The sequence below is a fragment of the Hyperolius riggenbachi genome, chromosome 3, assembly GCF_040937935.1.
Source record: "Hyperolius riggenbachi isolate aHypRig1 chromosome 3, aHypRig1.pri, whole genome shotgun sequence".
Taxonomy (NCBI): Eukaryota; Metazoa; Chordata; class Amphibia; order Anura; family Hyperoliidae; genus Hyperolius; species Hyperolius riggenbachi.
In genome coordinates this window covers 68,662,152-68,684,393 of record NC_090648.1, presented here as the reverse complement: position 1 = coordinate 68,684,393, position 22,242 = coordinate 68,662,152, and the positions used below count along the sequence as shown (strand labels likewise).

Sequence of the window (22,242 nt, the reverse complement as noted above, 5' to 3'; positions counted from 1 at the left end):
CTGTTATGTTTATATACAGCTATGTACTTTAAAGTTACTACCTTAACTGTAAACTTGTTCTGGTTCTATCTTAAAATCAATAAAAATTATTGAAAGTAAATTGATATATAGCTAATTTTAAAATGTTAATATGATGGAAAATGTACCGGGATAAAAAGGACCAGTGTGGTTTGAATTATAGAATATATTTTTCTTATGAAAGCTTTATGGTATGCATGACTAGGGGGTTGATGGGGTTGTTTAGGGGTGTGGCTGGGGCGTGGCTTAAGTATCCATCTTTCTCATCTCAAAAAGTCGGGAGGTATGAAACTACACTATCCTGTGCCTAAAACTACCCTCCATCCATCCCTAACACTAAACTCCACTATCATGTGCCTAAAACTACCCTCCACCCATCCCATCCCTAACTCTAAATTACACTATTCTGTGCCTAAAACTACCCTCCAACCATCCCATGCCTAACACTAAACTACACTATCCTGTGCCTAAAACTACCTTCCAACCATCCCATGCCTAACACTAAACTACACTATTCCTGTGCCTAAAACTACCCTCCACCCATCCTCTGCCTGACCTCCCCTCCCCTCTGCCTAACACTAACCTTATCTTATAGAATGCAAATTCTGATATGTTGCAAAATATGCTACCACAAGGGCACTCTCTGGCTACCTAGACTTTTATTTGAAAACTAATGTTGAAAGTAATTTGCATGCACATCTCTCTTCACCAACCCCAAAACAAAATAACATCCAGCACTAGCCAGCTGTTCTCAAACTACAAGTTCCAAGTCCAACGTGCCTGTACAACATTTCCTCACGCAGAGGACGCTGGAAATTGTAGTTTCTTATCAGCTGCTAAAATCGACACTCCCTGCTTCCGGGTGTCCGTATAATCATGTGACGAGGGGCATGGCTGAACAAGCAGACCAATCAGTTTCTTCCTCCACTGACGGACACCACATTGCTAAGCAATCAAAGCAGAAAATTCTGCCCTTCCCTCCTAGCTCCGCCCCCTAGCTTCACCGCCCTTCCTTGGCAATGACGTTGGCGAAATACACACAAATCACAAGACGACATTAGCTAATTGACAGGCGGCTGGACCAATAGGCGATGCCGGGTGGCGGCCGTTGGGTTGAGTGGATGGCAGAGGAAGCCGAGCGGTAACGGAGAGCGGCTGCGGACACCAAGAGCCAACATGGGGAACCGGGGGATGGAGGACCTCATTCCCCTCGTCAATAAACTCCAAGACGCCTTCAGCTCTATAGGCCAGTCTTGCAACCTCGACCTGCCGCAGATTGCCGTGGTGGGGGGTCAGAGCGCCGGCAAGAGCTCCGTGCTGGAGAACTTCGTAGGCCGGTAAGTTGCAGGGAGTTGTAGCTGCTGCTTTACGGACGCCTCTGTGACTCTGATCCGCTCTTCCTATTCACATAAGAACTTAGCGCACTTTGCGTACTTTTCTCCCTCAGGCTGTTCAATGAGTGACGTCACGGAGTAACGCTCATTTCACTGACAGCGGCGCTGCTAGAGTTGTGTTACCCCTGGGAGGTCTCCACGGTGATGAGCAGTGTCTGGTGACAGCCGGGCTTCCTATAGACTGCACTGCAGGGATGTGGCTGTAAGGGCAGGTGATGGGAAGCATAGCATGCCAGGCTGAACAGGTGGGGGGGCTCCATGTTTTGTGAACAGGATGCTGAAGCTGGAACTCCCAGTGCAGTAGAACCAGGATTCATCATACATGTGGGTGTTACCCTCATGGGCTACTATCCTGGAGATGCCACCTGCTATTTGTGAAATGGCAAAGGGGTTTATTTCACTCCCTTGAAGGACCACTATCGTGAAAATAGTAAGCAGTTAAAATTTGACAGGTTTTGGACTAGTCCATCTCCTCATGGGGGATTCTCAGGGTTTTCTTTTTCAACAGCATTTCCTGAACAGCAGTTGGAAAGTCTTACCGACAAACTGGTGTGCAAGTGAGTAGGGAGGCTTGCTGGTATCTTACTATTTTGGCAGTTAAACTGCTATTAATAAATGCTGTTGAAAATAAAGAAAACCTTGAGAATCCCCCATGAGGAGATGGACTGGCCCAAAACCTGTTGGTTCTGTCAGATTTTAACTGCCTACTTTTTTTTGTGATAGTAGTGGTCCTTTAACAGTTAATGCTGGGTACATTGACACGTAATCTGACAGGAAGTTACACTGTGTGTATGTGCAAACTGTTCCTGATCAACAACTGGATCCATTCCCCCCCCCCCCCCATGATATCTTCTTAAAATTGATCCTGTTATCTATCGGGTGCATGCCAGAAATTTCAATCAATCCTATTGATCGGACTGGAAGTTGCATAATGTATTAAAGCATTTGATATAGTTTGTCGTCACATTTATCAATAGGAGAATAGAATGTAGCTGCAAACTAGAAGCTTACATGTAGCGTCCAGGAAAACTCCATTGACTGTGTAGCTTGAGCAGTCGATAGTTAATGACATGAGATGAACACTCCTATTCATCTCAATTATGATGCGGTGGATCCTGGCTGTAAATGACAGGGTAATCCCCAACCACTGTCCATCTGAACCGACCTTTAAGTGTCAGCATGTTTACATTAGACCATACTACCACGCTTTGGATAAAATGTAAGGTAATAAGTAGTGCCATTTACCATCAGTGACAAAAGGACAACAGACTGTACTTAGAGGAACTCCAGTGAAAATAATGTAATAAAAAAGTGCTTCATTTTTACAATAATTATATATAAATTATTTAGTCAGTGTTTGCCCATTGTAAAATCTTTCCTCTCCCTGAGTTACATTCTGACATTTATCACATGGTGACATTTTTACTGCTGGCAGGGGATGTCAGTGGAAGGATATGCTGCTTGTTTTTTTTGTTTGTTTTTTTGCAGTTGAAAACAGAGGTTATTTCCCACAATGCAATGATGTTCACAGACCGGAATCTGTGAGGACCATGGTCCTGACATCGCACTGAGAGGGGTTTCACCACAATATCTGCCATACAGACCGTTTGAGAAAAGGAATTTGAAAGAAAAAAGAAAATTGATTTGTATTGTTTTTTTTCACAAAGTGTCACTTTCCGCTAACTTGTGCCAAAAATAAAATCTTCTATGAACTCACCATAGTCCTAACAGAATACCTTGGGGTGTCTTCTTTCTAAAATGGGGTCATTTGTGGGGTTCCTATACTGCCCTGGCATTTTAGGGGCCCTAAACCATGAGGAATAGTCTGGAAATCAAATGCCGCAAAATGACCTGTGAAATCCTAAAGGTACTCATTGGACTTTAGGCCCCTTAGCACAGTTAGGGTGCAAAAAAGTGCCACACATGTGGTATCGCTGTACTCGGGAGAAGTAGTATAATGTGTTTTGGGGTGTATTTTTACACATACCCATGCTGGGTGGGAGAAATCTCTCTGTAAATGACAATCTTTTGATTTTTTTTTTTTTTTTTTTTTTTTTTTTTTTTACACACAATTGTCCATTTACAGAGAGATTTCTCCCACCCAGCATGGGTATGTGTAAAAATACACCCCAAAACACATTGTACTAATTCTCCCGAGTACGGCGATACCACGTGTGACACTTTTTTGCAGCCTAGGTGCGCTAAGGGGCCCAACGTCCTATTCACAGGTCATTTTGAGGCATTTGTTTTGTAGATTACTCCTCACGGTTTAGGGCCCCTAAAATGCCAGGGCAGTATAGGAACCCCACAAGTGACCCCATTTTAGAAAGAAGACACTCCAAGGTATTCCGTTAGGAGTATGGTGAGTTCATAGAAGATTTTATTTTTTGTCACAAGTTAGTGAAAAATGACTCTTTGTGAAAAAAAAAAACAAAAATCAATTTCCGCTAACTTTTGACAAAAAAAATAAAATCTTCTATGAACTCGTCATACACCTAACAGAATACATTGGGGTGTCTTTTTTTCTAAAATGGGGTCAGTTTGTGGGGTTCCTATACCGCCCTGGCATTTTACGGGCCCAAAACCGTGAGTAGTCTGGAAACCAAATGACTGTTCAGGGGTATAAGCATCTGAAAATTTTGATGACAGGTGGTCTATGAGGGGGCGAATTTTGTGGAACCGGTCATAAGCAGGGTGGCCTTTTAGATGACAGGTTGTATTGGGCCTGATCTGATGGATAGGAGTGCTAGGGGGGTGACAGGAGGTGATTTGATGGGTGTCTCAGGGTGGTTAGAGGGGAAAATAGATGCAATCAATGCACTAGGGAGGAGATCGGAAGGGGGTCTGAGGGGGATCTGAGGGTTTGGCCGAGTGATCAGGAGCCCACACGGGGCAAATTAGGGCCTGATCTGATGGGTAGGTGTGGTAGGGGGTGATAGGAGGTGATTGATGGGTGTCTCAAGGTGTGATTAGAGGGGGGAATAGATGCAAGCAATGCACTGACGAGGTGATCAGGGCTGGGGTCTGAGGGCGTTCTGAGGGTATGGGTGGGTGATTGAGTGCCCTAGGGGCAGATAGGGGTCTAATCTGATGGATAGCAGTGACAGGGGGTGATTGATGGGTAATTAGTGGGTGTTTGGAGGAGAGAACAGATGTAAACACTGCACTTGGGAGGTGATCTGATGTCGGATCTGCGGGCGATCTATTGGTGTGGGTGGGTGATCAGATTGCCCGCAAGGGGCAGGTTAGGGGCTGATTGATGGGTGGCAGTGACAGGGGGTGATTGATGGGTGGCAGTGACAGGGGGTGATTGATGGGTGATCAGTAGGTTATCACAGGGAAGGACAGATGTAAATAATGCCCTGGCGAATTGATAAGGGGAGGGGTCTGAGGGCAATCTGAGCGTGTAGGCGGGTGATTGGGTGCCCGCAAGGGGCAGATTAGGGTCTGATCTGATGGGTAACAGTGACAGGTGGTGATAGGGGGTGATTGATGGGTAATTAGTGGGTGTTTAGAGGAGAGAATAGATGTAAACACTGCACTTGGGAGATCTGATGTCGGATCTGCGGGCAATCTATTGGTGTGGGTGGGTGATCAGATTGCCCGCAAGGGGCAGGTTAGGGGCTGATTGATGGGTGGCAGTGACAGGGGGTGATTGATGGGTGATTGACAGGTGATCAGGGGGGATAGATGCATACAGTACATGGGGGGGGGGGGGGGGGGTCTGGGGAGAATCTGAGGGGTGGGGGGGGTGATCAGGAGGGGGCAGGGGGGGGATAAAAAAAATAACGTTGACAGATAGTGACAGGGAGTGATTGATGGGTGATTAGGGGGGTGATTGGGTGTAAACATGGGTCTGGGGGGTGGGCAGGGGGGGGGTCTGAGGGGTGCTGTGGGCGATCAGGGGGCAGGGGGGGGGGAAATCGGTGTGCTTGGTGCAGACTAGGGTGGCTGCAGCCTGCCCTGGTGGTCCCTCGGACACTGGGACCACCAGGGCAGGAGGCAGCTTGTATAATACACTTTGTAAACATTACAAAGTGTATTATACACTTTGTATGCGGCGATCGTCGGGTTAACATCCCGCCGGCGCTTCCGTTTGGCCGGCGGGATGTTGCGGCGGGTGAGCGGAGACAGGCGCCGGTGGAGGATCGCGTCACGGATGACGCGATTGCTCCGCCCATGCCCCTACAAGGACCGCCGCCATTTGTCAATACGGCGGTCCTTGCGGGGTCCACTTCCCGGCCGCCAATTGTCAATACGGCGGTCGGGAAGTGGTTAAGTATTCCTTTAACTGATGCAGCAAACAAGCTTCTAACATTAGGTTAACTTGTCAGCGTTAGTCTGTTTGAGGTGGCCCAGTGTGAAACCTCAAAGGGAAATTCCGATAACGTGATTGGGTGGATGGCACCCTTAGAACCTTTAGGTTTTAGTTGATCACAATTCTTGAAGTTGTAGAGTGTTTTCTATGAGGTTTCTGGTTGGGTCATCTCATGTAGATTATCACCACTCCATTGGCTGTTAATCGATCAGCTCTTCAGTTTTGTTTTGCCCTTGTGCATTCATGTTTCTTGTTGAACCGAAATTTAAAGAAGGTCAGTGTTCTCCCCAGGATTTTTTTTCTTCAGCCGGGTGGTATGAAAATGTAGCCAGGTGGGACGCGACGGGAATGCAGGGCCAGTGCAACTTTGCTTACAACATATGAGTTGGTGAGCCGATGACAGCGGGGTGCTCACCAAAATTAGCTGGGTGGAGCACCCGGCTAAAAGAGCCTGGGGAGAACACTGAAGGTGTATTTATCCGCCTCTTCTAGTCGATGTCCCTGTGACTGATATTTTTGTATCCATAGAAAAATGGCTGTCACCAGAATGCTTTCTTGTTTTATGCTTGAAAATGTTTCACCACTAACCAGTTGGTTTTCTCAATTCAAGAGATGAAAGCATGCTCAGAATGTAATGTTTGGCTAGCACGTTCCTCAATAAAATCAGCAATTTCTTTTAGTGACAAAGTTTGTTGGCTAAACAAGCAGATGAAACCCTATATATAAGTTGCATTCCTTTGTAATTGTACACATTCTCTCGTTTTACCTTTTGGTCAACTCTGAGGCCTGGTGCACACCAGAGGAGTTTTTCTGAGCGTTTTGCGTTTTTAAATCTGCTGCTAATGTTATCCTATGTGTCTGTGCACACTGGAGCAATGAGGTTTTGTAAAAAACCCCATAGCATTACATTGGGAAGAGCTTTTAGAGGTTTCAAAAGCTCTTCCCAATGTAATGCTATGGGTTTTTTTTTTACAAAACCTCATTGCTCCAGCGTGCACAGACACATAGGATAACATTAGCAGCAGTTTAAAAACTCAAAACGCCCAGAAAAACTCCTCTGGTCTGCACCAGGCCTGAGTCTTGTTTACATCACATAGATCACTGATGGCATGCAATGGCATCCCCCTTTCCACTTGAGTTGGTCAATGAGATGCTAATAATGTTGAGTTGAGGCAAATTGCATGCAAATGTACATGGCTTGGAATTACACCATTCAAAATCTTCAGCTACCTCAGTTGATTAGTCCAGTTCCAAGCTGCATACATTTGCAAAGATTTTCATCAACTCCCAAAAAATTTGCATCTCACTGATAAGCTCTAGCTTGCCAAAAGATAGTTCTAATTGGTTGTGGCCGTGTACAGCAGGATAGATCAAACCTTTCATACTGGGCTATGAGGGGGTGCTGAGAAGCATTTAGAGTTACCCAGAAAAAATTGAGCTAGGAAGCTGTAACTGCCACACTATACGACACATTCCTCCAGGATGTTATTGCCTTTCAAGCCCCTGCAGATAGAATTCTTCCAACTGTTGGTGTAACAGCTCATTTGCAGCATTAGTTGCCTCCAAAACACTCCCAAATCGTTGTCCCTTTAGCACCCATTCACACTAGAAAACGCAATCGGGTAATTATTGCAGTTTTTTTACGATTTTTGCCATCTTGCACTTTGCAATCCTCTTCCGCGAATGAGAATCACAGGCTTTGCAGCAATTGCAGAGCAGTGAGAGTAATCCCATAGGGATTACATCAGTCACATCGCTTTGGTGAACGCAGGCGGTCGGCAAAGCACTGAAACACTGCCGGAAAGCTGCTGAGTGTGAGTGGGCCCTTAGGTGTTTTTTGAGATTGTGGGACTGATGAGCCAGATTGGGCAAGTAGGGTGCATGGAGCATCACTTGAAAGCCTAAGACAAGGCATCTTCATGCAACAGGATGACACAGGATGTTTTACATAATTGAATATCGACAAATAGGCCAGTACCCCCTGCAATGCATGGCTTCCTAGCTCAATTTGTTCTGGATAAGGCTCAATACTTGTCAGCACCCCTTCATAAATGAGCCTAAGGCCTCTTTCACAGTGTGACGTTAAAGTCGCACATTAGAAAATGTTTTAATGGGGACTAACGCATAGCAATGCTAAGTCTCTGCAACATTCACAGTGCACACGTTGCGTTGTGTGTAACGTGTAGCAATATTTAGAAAGTGCTGCATGCTGTGCGTTTAGCAATAAATCTGCTGCGTTGTGTGTGTTGCACATGCTCAGTAATTTTTTTTTATGTAACGCATGCGTCGGTTTTGTTCCATCACTGTGCGACGAAAACGGCGCACCAAACGCAGGGCTAAAGAATGTACTATAACGTCCAAGTTATAGTATTTTAATGCGTTGCATTAGGGGCACGTTATTCGACCTTAACGTCGCATCAAACGCACCATCCCGCTGTGAAAGAGGCCTTAAAAAGAAACTCCAGTGAAAATAACGTAATGACCAAATGTGCTTAATTTTTACAATAATTGGGTATAAATGTTTTAGTCAGTGTTTGCCCATTGTAAAATCTTTCCTCTACCTTATTTTACATTCTGACATTTATCACGTGGTGACAATTTTACTGCTGGAAGGTGATGTCAGTGGAAGGAGATGCTGCTTGCTTTTTTTGGCAGTTGGAAACGGCTATTTCCCACAATGCAACAAGGCTCCCACAGTGTGATGTCAGCACCATGGTCCTGACATCACACTGTGGGAGGGGTTTCAACACAATATCAGCCATACAGAGCCCCCCTGTTGAAGCGTTTGCGAAAAAGAATAGATTTCTCATGGGATAGGGGGTATCAGCTACTGATTAGAATGAAGTTTAATCATTGAACAAAAAAGAGACAAAGCAACTTCCCCTTAACTTATAATAAAGATAATGGACATTGACACTGAATAAACTTGTACAAAATCTTTATTTTTATTTATACCAACAACCACTGGCTAAAAACAATTAACCACAATAGGACGTGGCTTCCCCAGGCTCCAATAATCCCAAATAAATAAGAGTGGTAAGTGCCAAACCATTATGCTTCTGACCTGTGTTAGACCAATTTAATGTGGTGTCACCCCATACATTTGTGTAGGCACGCAGAACAATGTGCATGCGAACATGTTTATGTGCAGAAGGGGTGGCACTGGTTCACTGGTCTGTGATTGGACCAGTGCCACCCCTTCTGCACATAAGCCTGTTCGCATGCACATTGTTCTGCGTGCCTACAAAAATGTATGGGGTGACGCCACATTAAATTGGTCTAATGCTGGGCATACACTGTGAGGTGCGCTGTTAGCGAACCGCTAATGGCTCGATTGATAATATCCGACATGTCCGATGACCTGCCGGATAGATTCCCCGCTCGATCCCCAACGGCAGACAATAGCGGGGAATCGAGCGGCTGATAAGGAGCGCCGGCGGGGACGAGCGGGAATCGATCCGCGCAAACGAGCACGGACGCGGTGGGAGTAGATCCGGCGGCTGCCCAGCATAACACAGGTCAGAAGCATAATTGTTTGGCACTTACCACTCTTGCTTATTTATTTGGGATTATTGGAGCCTGGGGAAGCCACGTCTTACCGTGGTTTTAATTGTTTTTAGCCAGTGGTTGTTGGTATAAATAAAAATAAAGATTTTTGTACAAGTTTATTCAGTGTCACGATGTCCATTGTCTTTATTATAAGTTAAGGGGAGGTTGCTTTGTCTCTTTTTTTTTTTTTTTTTTTTTTTTTTTTTTTAGTTAAATCGGTCTAAGGATCACTACCTCCCCATTTATCTTTATTCCATTTGGAACAGGGTTTGATCTATAATGATTATAGCCCCATTAAGCTCAATTGTGTAAGTTGAGAAGTTCAATCCTTGGTCACGGTTTCTCTTTAAACTATATACCCACAGCCAGATGGATTAGGGATCTCCGCCAACAAACGATTGCTCCCCGATCCATCTGGCCAAAATTTGCAAGTGGCGTTGGCGACCGTGGAAACTAACAATTGTAGCAAATTTACAGTGAAAGGCCATAATAGTCCACAATATGATCCAATATGGGGGTCGTTTATAAGGTGAACGGCCTGCGTCGTGAAACATTGTTTAATTTCCAGTTAACGATGTTATGCGACAAGATTATTTGCTGCAAAAAATCATCTGGAATTTTGCTTTGTAGGTATGGATCTTTAGTGCATTAAAATCATTCCTGCAGGTGTTTTTGCATCTCGCTAGTAAAACGTCATTCATTTTTTTTTTTTTTTTTTTTTTTTTTTTTTTTTTTTAATAGTGTGGTAACGGATTAGAATCACTCTTGGGTTTTTGTTGTTGAGCTGTATCTTCATCTGAGAGTAGTTATCACCACTTCCTGTCTGTACAGGAAATGAAGAAATTTCTCCCCGAATGACAGACAGTAACAAAGGAGAAGAGTGGAGGCTGGTACACATGCACAAGGGTTTGCGGTCAGTCAGGGCTGAGAATCTAGTGTGTTTACTTTGGTGATCGCTGAAAGATCTGAAGTGCCGAATCATCTCTGCCACGTTCATTGGTCTGGTCCTCGCTTCTGCCACTGGAAGGCACTACATCGTGTGCCATGGTACCATCCCTCCCTCCCCCTTCCCATGGCAACAGAATGTGTGATGAGGGTGTAGCCTAACTACGTGTCTGTGAGGCACTTGTACCCCCAAAGTGTTGCCTAAGGGGTCGAGACCTGATCCCTGTGGGCAACAATCATTGTGCTATTAGCACTTTTTATATCGGAGCCCCAAACTCTATAGTTGTTCCTACCCCCTCTGCATAATTTCCAACCACCTTTTCCACTTTGGCCTCAATTCACTAAGATCATGCTAGAGATAAGGCAAGAGAAAACTTACCTCCACACGTGAGAAAGTTATCTTACCTCTTCATTCCTTAAGTTACCTCTCCTGTAGTTAATTTACCTCCTCTGTAGTTAATTTACCTCCTCTGTAGTTAATTTACCTCCTCTGTAGTTAATTTACCTCCTCTGTAGTTAATTTACCTCCTCTGTAGTTATTTTCACATGCAGCTAATTAACAGCTTGTCTTTAACTCTGGAGTTATTTTAAGGATTGGAGAGTTAATTTAAAGACAGAAGAGTTAACTTTAGGCTTGCCTGAGGTAAAATGTTTCCTGAATACTACATGCCTTATCACCATGGCAACAACTCTAGAAGAGTTATTAAAGACAGGAGATAAGTTTAGTGAATTGAGGCCTTTGTCCAAAACTGAAGGTGAAAGCTAATTCCAGATTGGTTTTATATAAATTTGTTCTTAGTCCTTTTTCACTTGGTAGCTCAAGGAATGGAGTGAACAGGGTCCGTAGTAAATTAGTAAGGGCTTCAAAGGACCTCTTTAACGTACTTATTAAGTTTATAGGACATTATGGGTGAGAAGATTTGCACTCGTGACTTGAAAATAAAGTGCTAGCCCAGCAAATATCATTGTGCAGAACCTCTTCCTGTGAAATACATGTTTATCACAAGCCTGTCGTTGCATCAGACTGTTTTTAGAGCCATTTCCAAATTTGAGTGTTCAGTAAGCCAGCAAGAAATCGCCTTCCTCTTTATCCTGTATATACTTTACTGTATGTGCTACCTTAGGCCACTTCCCTTTGTCCTAAGACCAAATTGCACTCCTACTAGGTATCCTAAAACCCACTGCCTCTATAAATTTGTTGTATACTTCCCCCCCATTCCCTTTAGATTGTAAGCTCGCAAGGGCAGGGCTCTCTCCCCCTTTTGTGTCTTGAAAATGATTATACATTTTATTTATAACACTTTTAACACTGTCATTTCCAATTCTGTGTCTTGTATTCTGTATTTTGTATTTTGTCACTAATTATGTATCTTGTATATTGGTGTACACTATTGTCTGTATTATGTACCCCATGTTCGTTTCTTACTTTGTACAGCGCCACGGAATATGTTGGCGCTTTATATACAACTGTACTATATACTGTGTATACTATACTGTATATACTGAGTGAGATGAAGCAGAAATTTGGCTTGTTGACATTGTTCCTGAAAATGATGGCTCGGTGCTGACCAGCTGTGTCTCATTGATGATTGTAATTGCTTTTTACTGTTAGGCTATTATTAGGATTCCGTTTCCTTGATAAGCAGAAGTAGCACTAGGGCACATGTAAATGGTCTGAGAACCTGCGCTGTGGAATGCAAGGCTTGCATACCTCCAGGACTCTTGGTCATATATTACACACACTGCACCAAGAGCACTGCCTATATGTTGTTCTGAATGTGGTTAAGGTCAGCAGTGGTTATTGTGTTACAGGCCACCATTATAAAGATGACATATAGAAGATGTTTGAGGGCCCTTTTCCACCAGCGTAAAGTCGCAAACCGCTAGCGATTTTACAATCGCTACGGTTTGCTTTTTAACATAGGAATCGCGGTAGGTCATTTCCACTACCGCGATTTGTTTTTGACGGGAACGCGCGGCGGAGCGATATTTGCCGCGATTTTGCTATGCTGTGCATAGCATAGCAAAATCGCGGCCGCAAACGTCGGGAAATCGGCGGAATTGCGATTCAGCAATCGCTAGCGTTCAGCGTGAACGCTAGCGACTGCTAGTGGAAAAGGGCCCTGAAGGAGCTGCAAAATCGTTTACTAGTGGTTGAAGCTGTATGCTGTAAGTCTCTGTGTAGCCAGAGATTGCAGTTGCACACTCACACACTCTCTCTCCTGATCAGTAGCTGATACCACCTTTCCCACCAAAAATCTTTACCTTTTCTCTTCTACTACATCAGGGACGTCTGTTTGGCTGATATTTTGGTGAAACCCCTCCCAAGAGTGTGATGTCAGGGCCATGGCCCTGATAGTTTGCTGTCTGTGAACCTCCTTGCATTGTAGGAAATAGCATCTGTTTCCAGCTGTCAATCAAGCAGTATCTCCCTCTGTGCATAAAACTCCAGGGCTTTTTTTTTTTTTCTCATCAATATGCAGCTATTTTGATAATTATCAAATCTGCTAGAAATATATGGCCCGGCTGTTCGATCAGTTTTCATCTGGGATCGATCGTCTTGGTTGGTCCAGATGGAAGAGATCGATGGCCTGTAGTATTGCACTGCTTCAAACATTTCCCCCTCATCTGTGACTAATCACATCTGTAGTTTGCTCTCTCAGCTCCGTTAGCTAAGGAATCTCCTCTACCATGGCAGAGCAGAGATTTGTCAACACAGGATGTTAACAATCTGTCTGCTTCCATGGAAGTAGACATACTGCAGATTTATTGTAGGGTTTGTATGATGTTTTGAGTTCAGATCCGCTTTAACAATGTTTCTTCTAGTCCTCTAGAGGTGGAATGTCACTTGGGCTAATATGAGGAATTCATTATTTTCTTTATATTGGATCTTCCATTGATGGGAAGAGTATGTCCTGTCATCATACATGCTGTGTTTATAATACTATTTAATGTTCTCTGTGTCTACGCTGCTGAAGTGGCCGTCGGTATTTACTACCTTAGCATTCTTCTGTAAGAATGCATCTCTGTAATGAGTAGATTCACCGGAGGGTGTCTGACTAAAGCCTTTATGAATTTTCATGATCTGTTTATAATGCTTGTTAAACTCAACAAAAGTATGCCAGCTCAGTTGATGATTTTTTTTTTTTGGGGGGGGGGGGGGTGAGATTTGCAGATGCTGTGGTTGTCTTATATTTATAATGGCATTGCCTGACCAGCTGAGTCTGTGTAGACTGGTGGAATTGAAGTGGTGAAGGTCTCGTTCACACTCAAGCATTTTACTAGCGATTTCAGCTTGCTTGTACATTTCTAGCCCTGAAGACGCACTATGATCCATTCACACTTGAAAAAGGCAAAACAGGAGCGTTTTGCGTGGGTGATTTCACCACGATTATCGCTGTAAAATGACTGTACAAATCTGCGTTTTATGAGCGATTGCGGTTAGCATTTCCATAGCCTGCTAATCGCGATCGCTGCTGAATTGCTAAAAAATGCTGCATGTAACACGTTTGTGATAGCTGCTAATCGCGAAACTCCCAGGATTGGTGGCAATCATGTCAGTGACATCACTGCCATATAGTTGCTATTGCACTAGCGCTTTAAAAAGATTTTAAAAAAAAAAAGTTGACGTTGCGGCACGCATGTGCAGAAGCGTATATTTACAATACAGTTCCGTGCAGTTCTGCATACCCCGAAGGAGGATGTGACCACAAACGCGCGTCACTTCCTCCTTAGCTGGTGGCCAGACAGAACACTGCGTAGTAACGTAGTGTTCCCTGAAGGCTAAAACCGGCCTAACATTGCATTAGAGTTTTGGTGACATTTTTAGGTGCATAGAGGTCTGCATTTCATACTTTCTGTCAGTAGTAAAAGTGTTTCTGTACCGTGTTAGCCAACCAAATTATGTAGGTAGAAAAAAAACTTGTAAAAGAAATACCTTTTTAATGGCTAACTGATAAAGTTAAATTTATGCAAGTGTTCAGGGATCTAGACCCCTTCTTCAGGCATATTTCCAGATATTAGCTGAAGTAAAGCACTGAAGCAGGTAAATAGTAAACACTTATAGATGGCAGTATCTGACGCTACATACTTTGTCTTTTGCGGTGTATTGTACAGTGGGCGTGTGCTGATCTCCCTGTAATTATTCTTTTTGGTAGTGCATAGAATACTGGGGAGGGTAGGACAGGTATCGTTTCATCTACTACCATATGACACACCTGTTGAATATACATAGATAACACTGGGATATTCACCTTTTAATGAGTGCTATTTTTAGACGGTGACTTGCACTATTGCATCGAGATCTGGTGATTGCAATCACATGATGAGGAATGCTGTAAATGTTGTGCTTTCTATACAACTATATAGTCTAGTGTGCGAACCATTAAAGTGAACCTAAACTGAGGATATGTATTTTTTTTTTTTTTTTTTTAAATACCCGTTACCTCGCTCTCCTGCTGATCCTGTGCCTCTAATACTTTTAGCCACAGCCCCTCAACAAGCCTGCAGATCAGGTACTCTGACTGAAGTCAGACTGGATTAGCTGCATGCTTGTTTCAAGCGTGTGATTCAGCCACTACTGCAGCCAAAGAGCTTAGCAGGACTGCCAGGCAACTGGTATTGTTTAAAAGGAAACCTCCATATCCCTCCCAGTTTAGGTTCCCTTTAAGCTTGTAGGCTAAATGGGTCATGGTACCAAACCAGACAGATGGGTGGTGTCCCTTTCACATAACCAGTGACATTGCGCATCACATATTTCTTATTCAAATACAGCACCACAGAAGATGCTGGCGCTATATAAATCAATTATAATACTTTAGATATGAGTTCATGGAAATTCATGCTGTCATTATGTCTGTTCCAGATGCACTTTTAATTTACATTTTCACTGTAAGAATTGCTTGTGTAGTTGGGGTTTGAACAGTTGAAGGGTTTGGTTCTACTGACATTACATTTCTCGGGGTTGACATAGGTTTGGTTTATGTATGAAGAATGCCTTGAGGCTTTGCAGGCATGTTGCTAGCTTGTGGGCTACTGGCGAGTTCTGTTGCTATGGAGGAGAGGGGAAGGGCCCGCAGAGCAGTGTACAATGAAGTGAAGAAGAGATCAATGCCTGTTGACACATTGAGAGGGGATCAGGAACCACTGTAGACATGCTAGATTCTTGGCAGAGGAGTTCCCCGCCAGCCTCCTCGGCCAAGAACCCTCTAATGTGTATACGAAACTCTCACTCTTCAAAATTTAATTGCGCTGCAAAGCGGTTGCGTTTTTAGTGTGAATTTTTTTTCTTTGTGTTGTGATTTTCCTTACACTGGCTCAATTGGAAACACACAAAATTTTAAGCAAGATCAGCAATTGCCTTTTGGGTAAATCGGGAAGTATTCTGCGTGAATATGTTCTTGCGATTCTCATTCCACAGGTGCTGACCTTGCAATTAGGAAATCGGTTTGGAGCACTGCTGTTGTACACACTTGAGATGTTCCTCAGACGAATGTGATCGCTCAAGATCATCTTTACTTAAAATCTAAAGTTTGTACAGGTGCTCCCCAACATCTCTCTCTCTCTCTCTTTCTCTTCTCTCTCTCTCTCTCTCTCTCTCTTTCTCTTTCTCTCTCTCTCTCTCTCTCTCTCTCTCTCTCTCTCTCTCTCTCTCTCTCTCTCTCTCTCTCTCTCTCTCTCTCTCTCTCTCTCTCTCTCTCTCTCTCTCTCTCTCTCTCTCTCTCTCTCTCTCTCTCTCTCTCTCTCTCTCTCTCTCTCTCTCTCTCTCTCTCTCTCTCTCTCATATTAAGGTACCTATACATCTAGAGATTTTGGCGGGCAATCAAATCTGATCAGAGAGAGATGTTGGCCGCCATAAACCACAGACTGGTTCCCGATCTATATTTATTTAATTTTTTTTCCAAGCATGAAATGCTGCCCGCTGTCTCCCAAATGTTTTAGGTTTTCTGTACCTGCCGCCGTACATACTGAGTTTCCTTGTACTTCTGTATTTGCCCCCCACATGCTATATGCTGGTTATCATATGGGTTGCAGACTGCATGACAGGTAAATTATATTGTAACTGTATGGGACACCATGGGGGGGGGGGGGACAATGCCCAGGGCATGCCGTCGTATGTGCCGTTAGTAATTATAACCTATCGTTACCACCACCAGGGATGAGCTTCGATTTGAATTGACTTTGAGTAAGTTCCTCCTCGAAATCGCTCAGATTCGAAAAGCTAATTAGAGCACCTGAGGGGGTGGGTGAGGCAGGGTTAACTTGCCCATGCTGCTGTCTGCTTTAATGAGCTTCAATTGTGTCCCACCTCGCATTCCATTCCAAGAATCTTAATCGAACTACACAAAGAATCGTATCGTGTAGATGGGGCTTTACAGCTGTTGAGATCTGCTTCATGAAAACAATAGGCGGTTTGTCTGGTCCATTACATCAATCCAAACCTGTATTTATATGTTGTGTTCTGATTGATCGCTCCCTTCTTACTAACAGCTGAGAGCACAGCAAGGCATCCTTCACTGTGACACCAGCAGGGCTACTGAGCAGTGACCTGAGCAATGCCAGCATAATCACAGCTATGTCTGTGTAATACAGCTTGTTAAAATACCTAAACTATATAGCAGTGATTTTATGATGATCTGCAACTTCTATAAAACCTAAACTGTATACATTAATTTTGGTTTTGGTCACACTATGTGCGGTGCTGTCTGTTCCGACATGGTGCATGTGTTGGGCTATCTTGTATAGTAATGGAAAAGTGTATACTTGATACTTTGGTTTGTATGAGCTATTTTCATTGTCTGCTTCGGCAAAGATCTTTCATTCTCAGAACAACAGATCTCTTCTGAAAATACAGTCCACCAAGACACTTGATGAAAGTGTTCCGCCTGCTGTAAATAGAGAAACTCCATTCATCGCTGCTGCACTTGTTGGCTAAGGCATTCAAGCTCTTTTCTGCAGACCTATTACTTTGTGGCGTCTAGGGGCTAGTCTGAAGTTTGAAGCTTACGGCTGCTTTTCATGTTAATAAGGCATTTTGAAGAGCAGCAGCTGAAGGTTTTCATGTATTGCAAGAAAAAGGGTTTAGCGCTGGCAGCGTGTATGCCACACATGAAACTGCTGGTCTGCATAATATCCCAAGATCAGAATCAATACTCCGGTATAATGCATTATCGATTGAGGCCAATTCTAAAGCTTTCTGCACAGCTACCTTCTTTTCCTGAAAATAAGCCCTAGCTGAAGTTTTGAGCATGCTTGAAATATAAGCCCTACTCCAAAAATAAGACCAAGCTGAAGTTAGGGGAGGAAGAGGCAGCCAGCAGATGGGGGCACAGTGCCGATCATCCCAGCACACAGCAAGGTTATCCGCTGATATAATATCAGCCAATCAGTACATTGCACAGGAGGAAGAGGCGGTCAGCAAGCGGGGACACTGCAGTGCTGATTGTGCACCAGTCCTTTCACCCCAGCTGTAGCATACCTTCAACAACACAGGAACAGGAAATGTTCTGCTGATACTTCCTCACAGAAGTAGAAGACATCCCCTGAAAATAAGCCCTAGCACATCATTTGAAGCAAAATTATGACACTGTCTTATTTTCGGGGCAACACGGTATATATGTACAAACAGCTATTATAAAATTTGTGTCCCCATGTGAATCCGATGGCAGCCTATTGATTCCAATAGGCTACATTTCCCCATCCGAATATGCATGTGGGGGAACGCTGCGAATCGCTCCAGGTGAAGAGGAGCCCTTAGGCTTGGATTCCCAGTGCTGTGCACAGTTTGGTAACATTTAGAGATGCAGCGACCACATCTGGTGGATACCATATGTTTAATCACCACGGACATGGATGACTCTGCTTGACTCGCGCTGTACACACCTGAGCCAGCCCTTACATACTCTGTCCACAGCTGGAAACATGTTTAGCCTGCTATTTGCCTTTAATGCCCAGATACAGCTTTTTGTTTTTTTCCATTTTTTTTATATTGCTTTTTCAGAGATCTTTTTTTCTCTGCATGTTGTTGTTCATGAAGCTTTATGGCTTTAAAGTGAACCCGAGGTGAAAATAAACTGATGAGATAAACCATTGTATTTATCCTCCTCCTCCTCCTCCTAAAAATGACTTTTTATGTATCCCACAGTTTTCTTTTATATTTAAACATTTGCAATGTAGGTTGAATGTTTTACTATCTCTAATCAGTGGCAGCCTAGGAAGTTCCCCAGAGTTAGAAAATGGTCAATAGTTCATGTACATTATCTCTCCCTGTCCTCAGAAGTTGTATTCTGCCAGGAAAACTTTTATGGCTGTAATTTCCTTATCAGTGATGTTTACTATATTCCTGACAAGACAGAAGCTGTCACTTCCATGCCTAGAAATTATTTCAGGCAGCAAAATACAAGTTAAATAGTCTGGTTATTAATGTGTTTTGTACTGTACATACACGGTTTATCTCATCACATGTCGCCTCGGGTACACTTTAAGGCTCCCTGCACACTGCATGCGAATCCGATTTTTTTTAAAATCTGTCTTTACATCTGATTCCGATTGTTAATCGTTACTGCATGCTGCATTTTGTCCTCTGATTTTCTGTTGATTGCATTCAGGGAAAATCGGAATTGAAAATCAGACACGGAATCTCAAAACGGATTTGCAGGGTGCAGGGAGCCTAATATGGGTACAGGAAATAAGACTGGGATGAAAACTAGTTGGGAATTCTGACTCTTCCCCACTGTGCAAAACGTATTGTACTTGTTCTTCCACTTCCTGTCAGACTTCATGGAATAGGTTTGTGTTGGGGAGATCAGATCAGTTGCTGTGGTTTACAGAAGTTTCTGCACTTTATCTTGTTGACCATCCCTTGTATGTATGACTGAGTCCATTTGGCTGCAGGGCATTCTGGGAACCGTTCTCTGGACTGGAGAAGGTGAATCTGATCTCTGTATAATGGAGGCGTTTATTAATATTTAATCCATGAGTTAGAGCACGTTAGTCTGGAGTTCACCTTTGCTACACGGAAGTCAGCATATCACTGGGGAATAAGGAGCCAGGGCTTGTCACGCTCGTAGCTTGCACTGCAGTAATAGCTAACCACTGAGCCGGCGTCTCTACACTGGCTGCATGATCCAGAAAGCCAGAGGCCGATGCCAGATCAGTAATGCTTTAAAGTGTAGCTGTCAGGCATAAAATAAAAAATCTATTCTATATTTTTATCTGGTAAACAAGTACGGTAATAAGGATGCTAACCAGGCAATCCAAAAGTTAAAAATTATTCCTTTTCTTGTTGACTGATCATTCCCCAGTTTACCTGACTCTTATTTGGTACATTGCCGCACAAAGGAAGTTGCAGGGCATGCTGGGTTGTCTTATTTTTTTTTTTTTTTTTTTTCCTATCAGACTTAACTAATGCAACCGGATTCCCTGAAGCCTCTTTCCCTCCCGTTTTTCCTGCCACACCTCTGCTCCTCTCTGATTGGCTAATATTTCTCAAGCTGAGACAATGCACTTTCTATAACAAAGCTGGGTTTGTGCTTGAAGACTGGGAGGAGGGTGGGCAATGCATACACAATCAGGCAGAGGGAGAGTAAGGGAGGAAATTACATCAGGATTGGCTTCAAGATAGACACAGTTAAAATGGAAAATCCTAAGAAGGCTTTTCTTTTTTTACTATAGCAAAAGCACTAAAATCAAAACGTGGACAGTGCAATACATATGTAAGTAGAGCAAGTATTTTTTTCTGTGATGGTATGGCTGACAGCTCCTCTTTAAATAGTGCTTTCTAAATTTCCCTTCCACTACAATAGAGAAACACTTTATTGTAAGGTTCCGCTCACTGGAGAGATCCCCGTTCCTCTTCTTGTGTGCTGTTATAGGTTATGCAGCCTCTGCCATTCAACAAGTCTTCCCATCCAATACCGTATTCAGAACAGCAGCCCCCAATGCCTCATGCGGGATTCAGATAATCACAGCCAATCATTTGAACATGCCGAGGCGCCAGGGAGACTAAAATACACTAAAAACAGTTTCAAGATTGGAGGTAGTGGTGGACTTATCTCCCCATTGAAGACTAGATTTGTATACTCCACATGTTTGTGGAGAAACAGACGTTTTTTTTTCCTGATAGACAATTCAAGTTTTCAATGGGGTGGTTTCATTCTATCGTTCTATGAACTACAAGCTGTCCACCCCTGGTGGAGGGATGTCGCCCCCTATTTTCTGATTTACAGATAGCGACTTCTTAACCTGTGTTGTCAGGTCTAATCTCCCCACCTGGCTGTACAGTGGTTGCCTTGGAAGTAACCCATCTTTGTGAGTATTTATTCACACCCAATTTGTTCTCACCCACCTTAACTTTAATATACTACACTCTTGTGGGCTCTCAAGCTCTCTTTTTATTTGAACATGTGTGTTTGTCATCTGGGCACTTACCTGTGTGCTGCGTGGCGTTGCGTTCCGACAACACTGCTGCATGAATTTCTGTGCACAACACAGTGCTGCCCCATTCACTATTATTGAATGAGGTCAGTGCTGGCTTGCAGGGGTCAGGCATTTCCATAAAACACGTGGCATTGCCAGGGCTGTGGAGTCGAGGAGTTGCAGTCAGAGCAATTTTGGGTACCAGGTGTCGGTGGTTTCAATATATTGAGGAGTCAGATGATTTTTGTACCGAATCCACAGCCCTGGGCATTGCAATGCACTAGCATTGTACAGTACAGCATTGTTCCAGTGCAGGATTCCTCTTCAAAGGACTACTGTACGGGGGTAGGGGAAAAAAAAGAGTTGAACTTACCGGGAGCTTCTAATGGTCCCCCGCAGATGTTCTGCGCCCACGCAGCCACTCACCGATGCTCTGGTCCCTGCCTCTGGTTCACTTCTGGAATTTCTGACTTTAAAGAGACACCGTAGCAGGAAAAACGTCCCCTGGGGGGTACTCAACTCGGGAGGGGGAAGCCTCCGGATCCTAATGAGGCTTCCCCCGTTGTCCTCTGTCCCACGGGGGTCTCGCTGCAGCCCTTCAAAGCCGGGCCGACAGATCCGACAGCCTGTTCAATATTTACCTTTTCTGGCTCCAGCGGGGGCGCTGTTTCGGGTCCGGTCTACTGCGCAGTAGAGCGGCCCGACGGAGATCGGCTATTTCCGCCCATCTCCGTGGGAAGAAGCGGATACTGCGCCTGCGCTGGAGCCAAAAGGTAAATATTTACATCGCCGCCACCGTGGGACCGAGGAGGATGGGGGAAGCCTCAATAGGATCTGGAGGCTTCCCCCACCCGAGGTGAGTACCCCCCAGGGGGAGGTTTTTCAGTTAGAATCGGAAAACCACTGCGCCTTCGCAGCTACGTCCTCACTCACGCTGAGGTCACCAGGAGTGTATTGCGCAGGTCCAGTACGGTGTTCGTCTGCGCAGTACGCTGCTGGTGATGTCAGCGAGAGCGAGGACACGGCCGTGCAGGTGCAGTGGTTTTCCGACTTCAAGTCGGAAATTCCAGAAGTGAACCGGACTTTTTTTTTTCCCCACCCCCCTACAGTAGTCCTATAACTATTCAACTCAGGCCAATCAAGGTTTCTTCTTATTGTGAGCACAGCGGTGGACGAGCGCATTCCTACTGATCTACCCATGCCCAGTAGATCAAACCATTCATGCACTAAGGAAAAAAGTCGTCTATGGCCGGGAACACAGCCAGAAGATGAAGAGGATTCTGTGCTGAAAATTCTGCCGCGCTGCTCTCCCATCACTATCACGCTAGAGCTCTTTGAGATTGTCAGTAGCTGATTTCATTGGCTCCTGACCCCGTGATCACTGAGCCAATCACATTCCATCACTTGCACCAGTGGAGGAGAGGATCACTTTAGAAGTGATATTTCTCCATATGGCTTGTACATGTAGTCTGCTGCTTGGAGAGACGTTTGCCCATTGCTCTTGTTTTGCCATCAGGACAGTAAATGGGTAAAATCTCCCCAGAAGTAACATTTGTATCCTGACAGAAGTTCCAATTTCCCCCTCTACATAAAACAAAACCA

The 22,242-nt window shown here is 44.1% G+C and overlaps 1 protein-coding gene across 4 annotated transcripts in view; it reads left to right on the top strand.

The window, feature by feature from the left end:
• Positions 1–1,088: 1,088 nt before the first annotated feature.
• Positions 1,089–22,242, top strand: part of DNM2 (dynamin 2) — a 237,259-nt gene continuing 216,105 nt past the window's right edge. For 3 of the 4 annotated variants that reach the window (XM_068274341.1, XM_068274342.1, XM_068274340.1), the window contains exon 1: positions 1,089–1,355. In XM_068274341.1, the coding sequence (XP_068130442.1) occupies positions 1,195–1,355 (161 nt within the window). In that variant the 5' untranslated portion in view covers positions 1,089–1,194. The remainder of the gene's footprint in view (positions 1,356–22,242) is intronic. The other variant, XM_068274343.1, reaches the window with a different exon arrangement.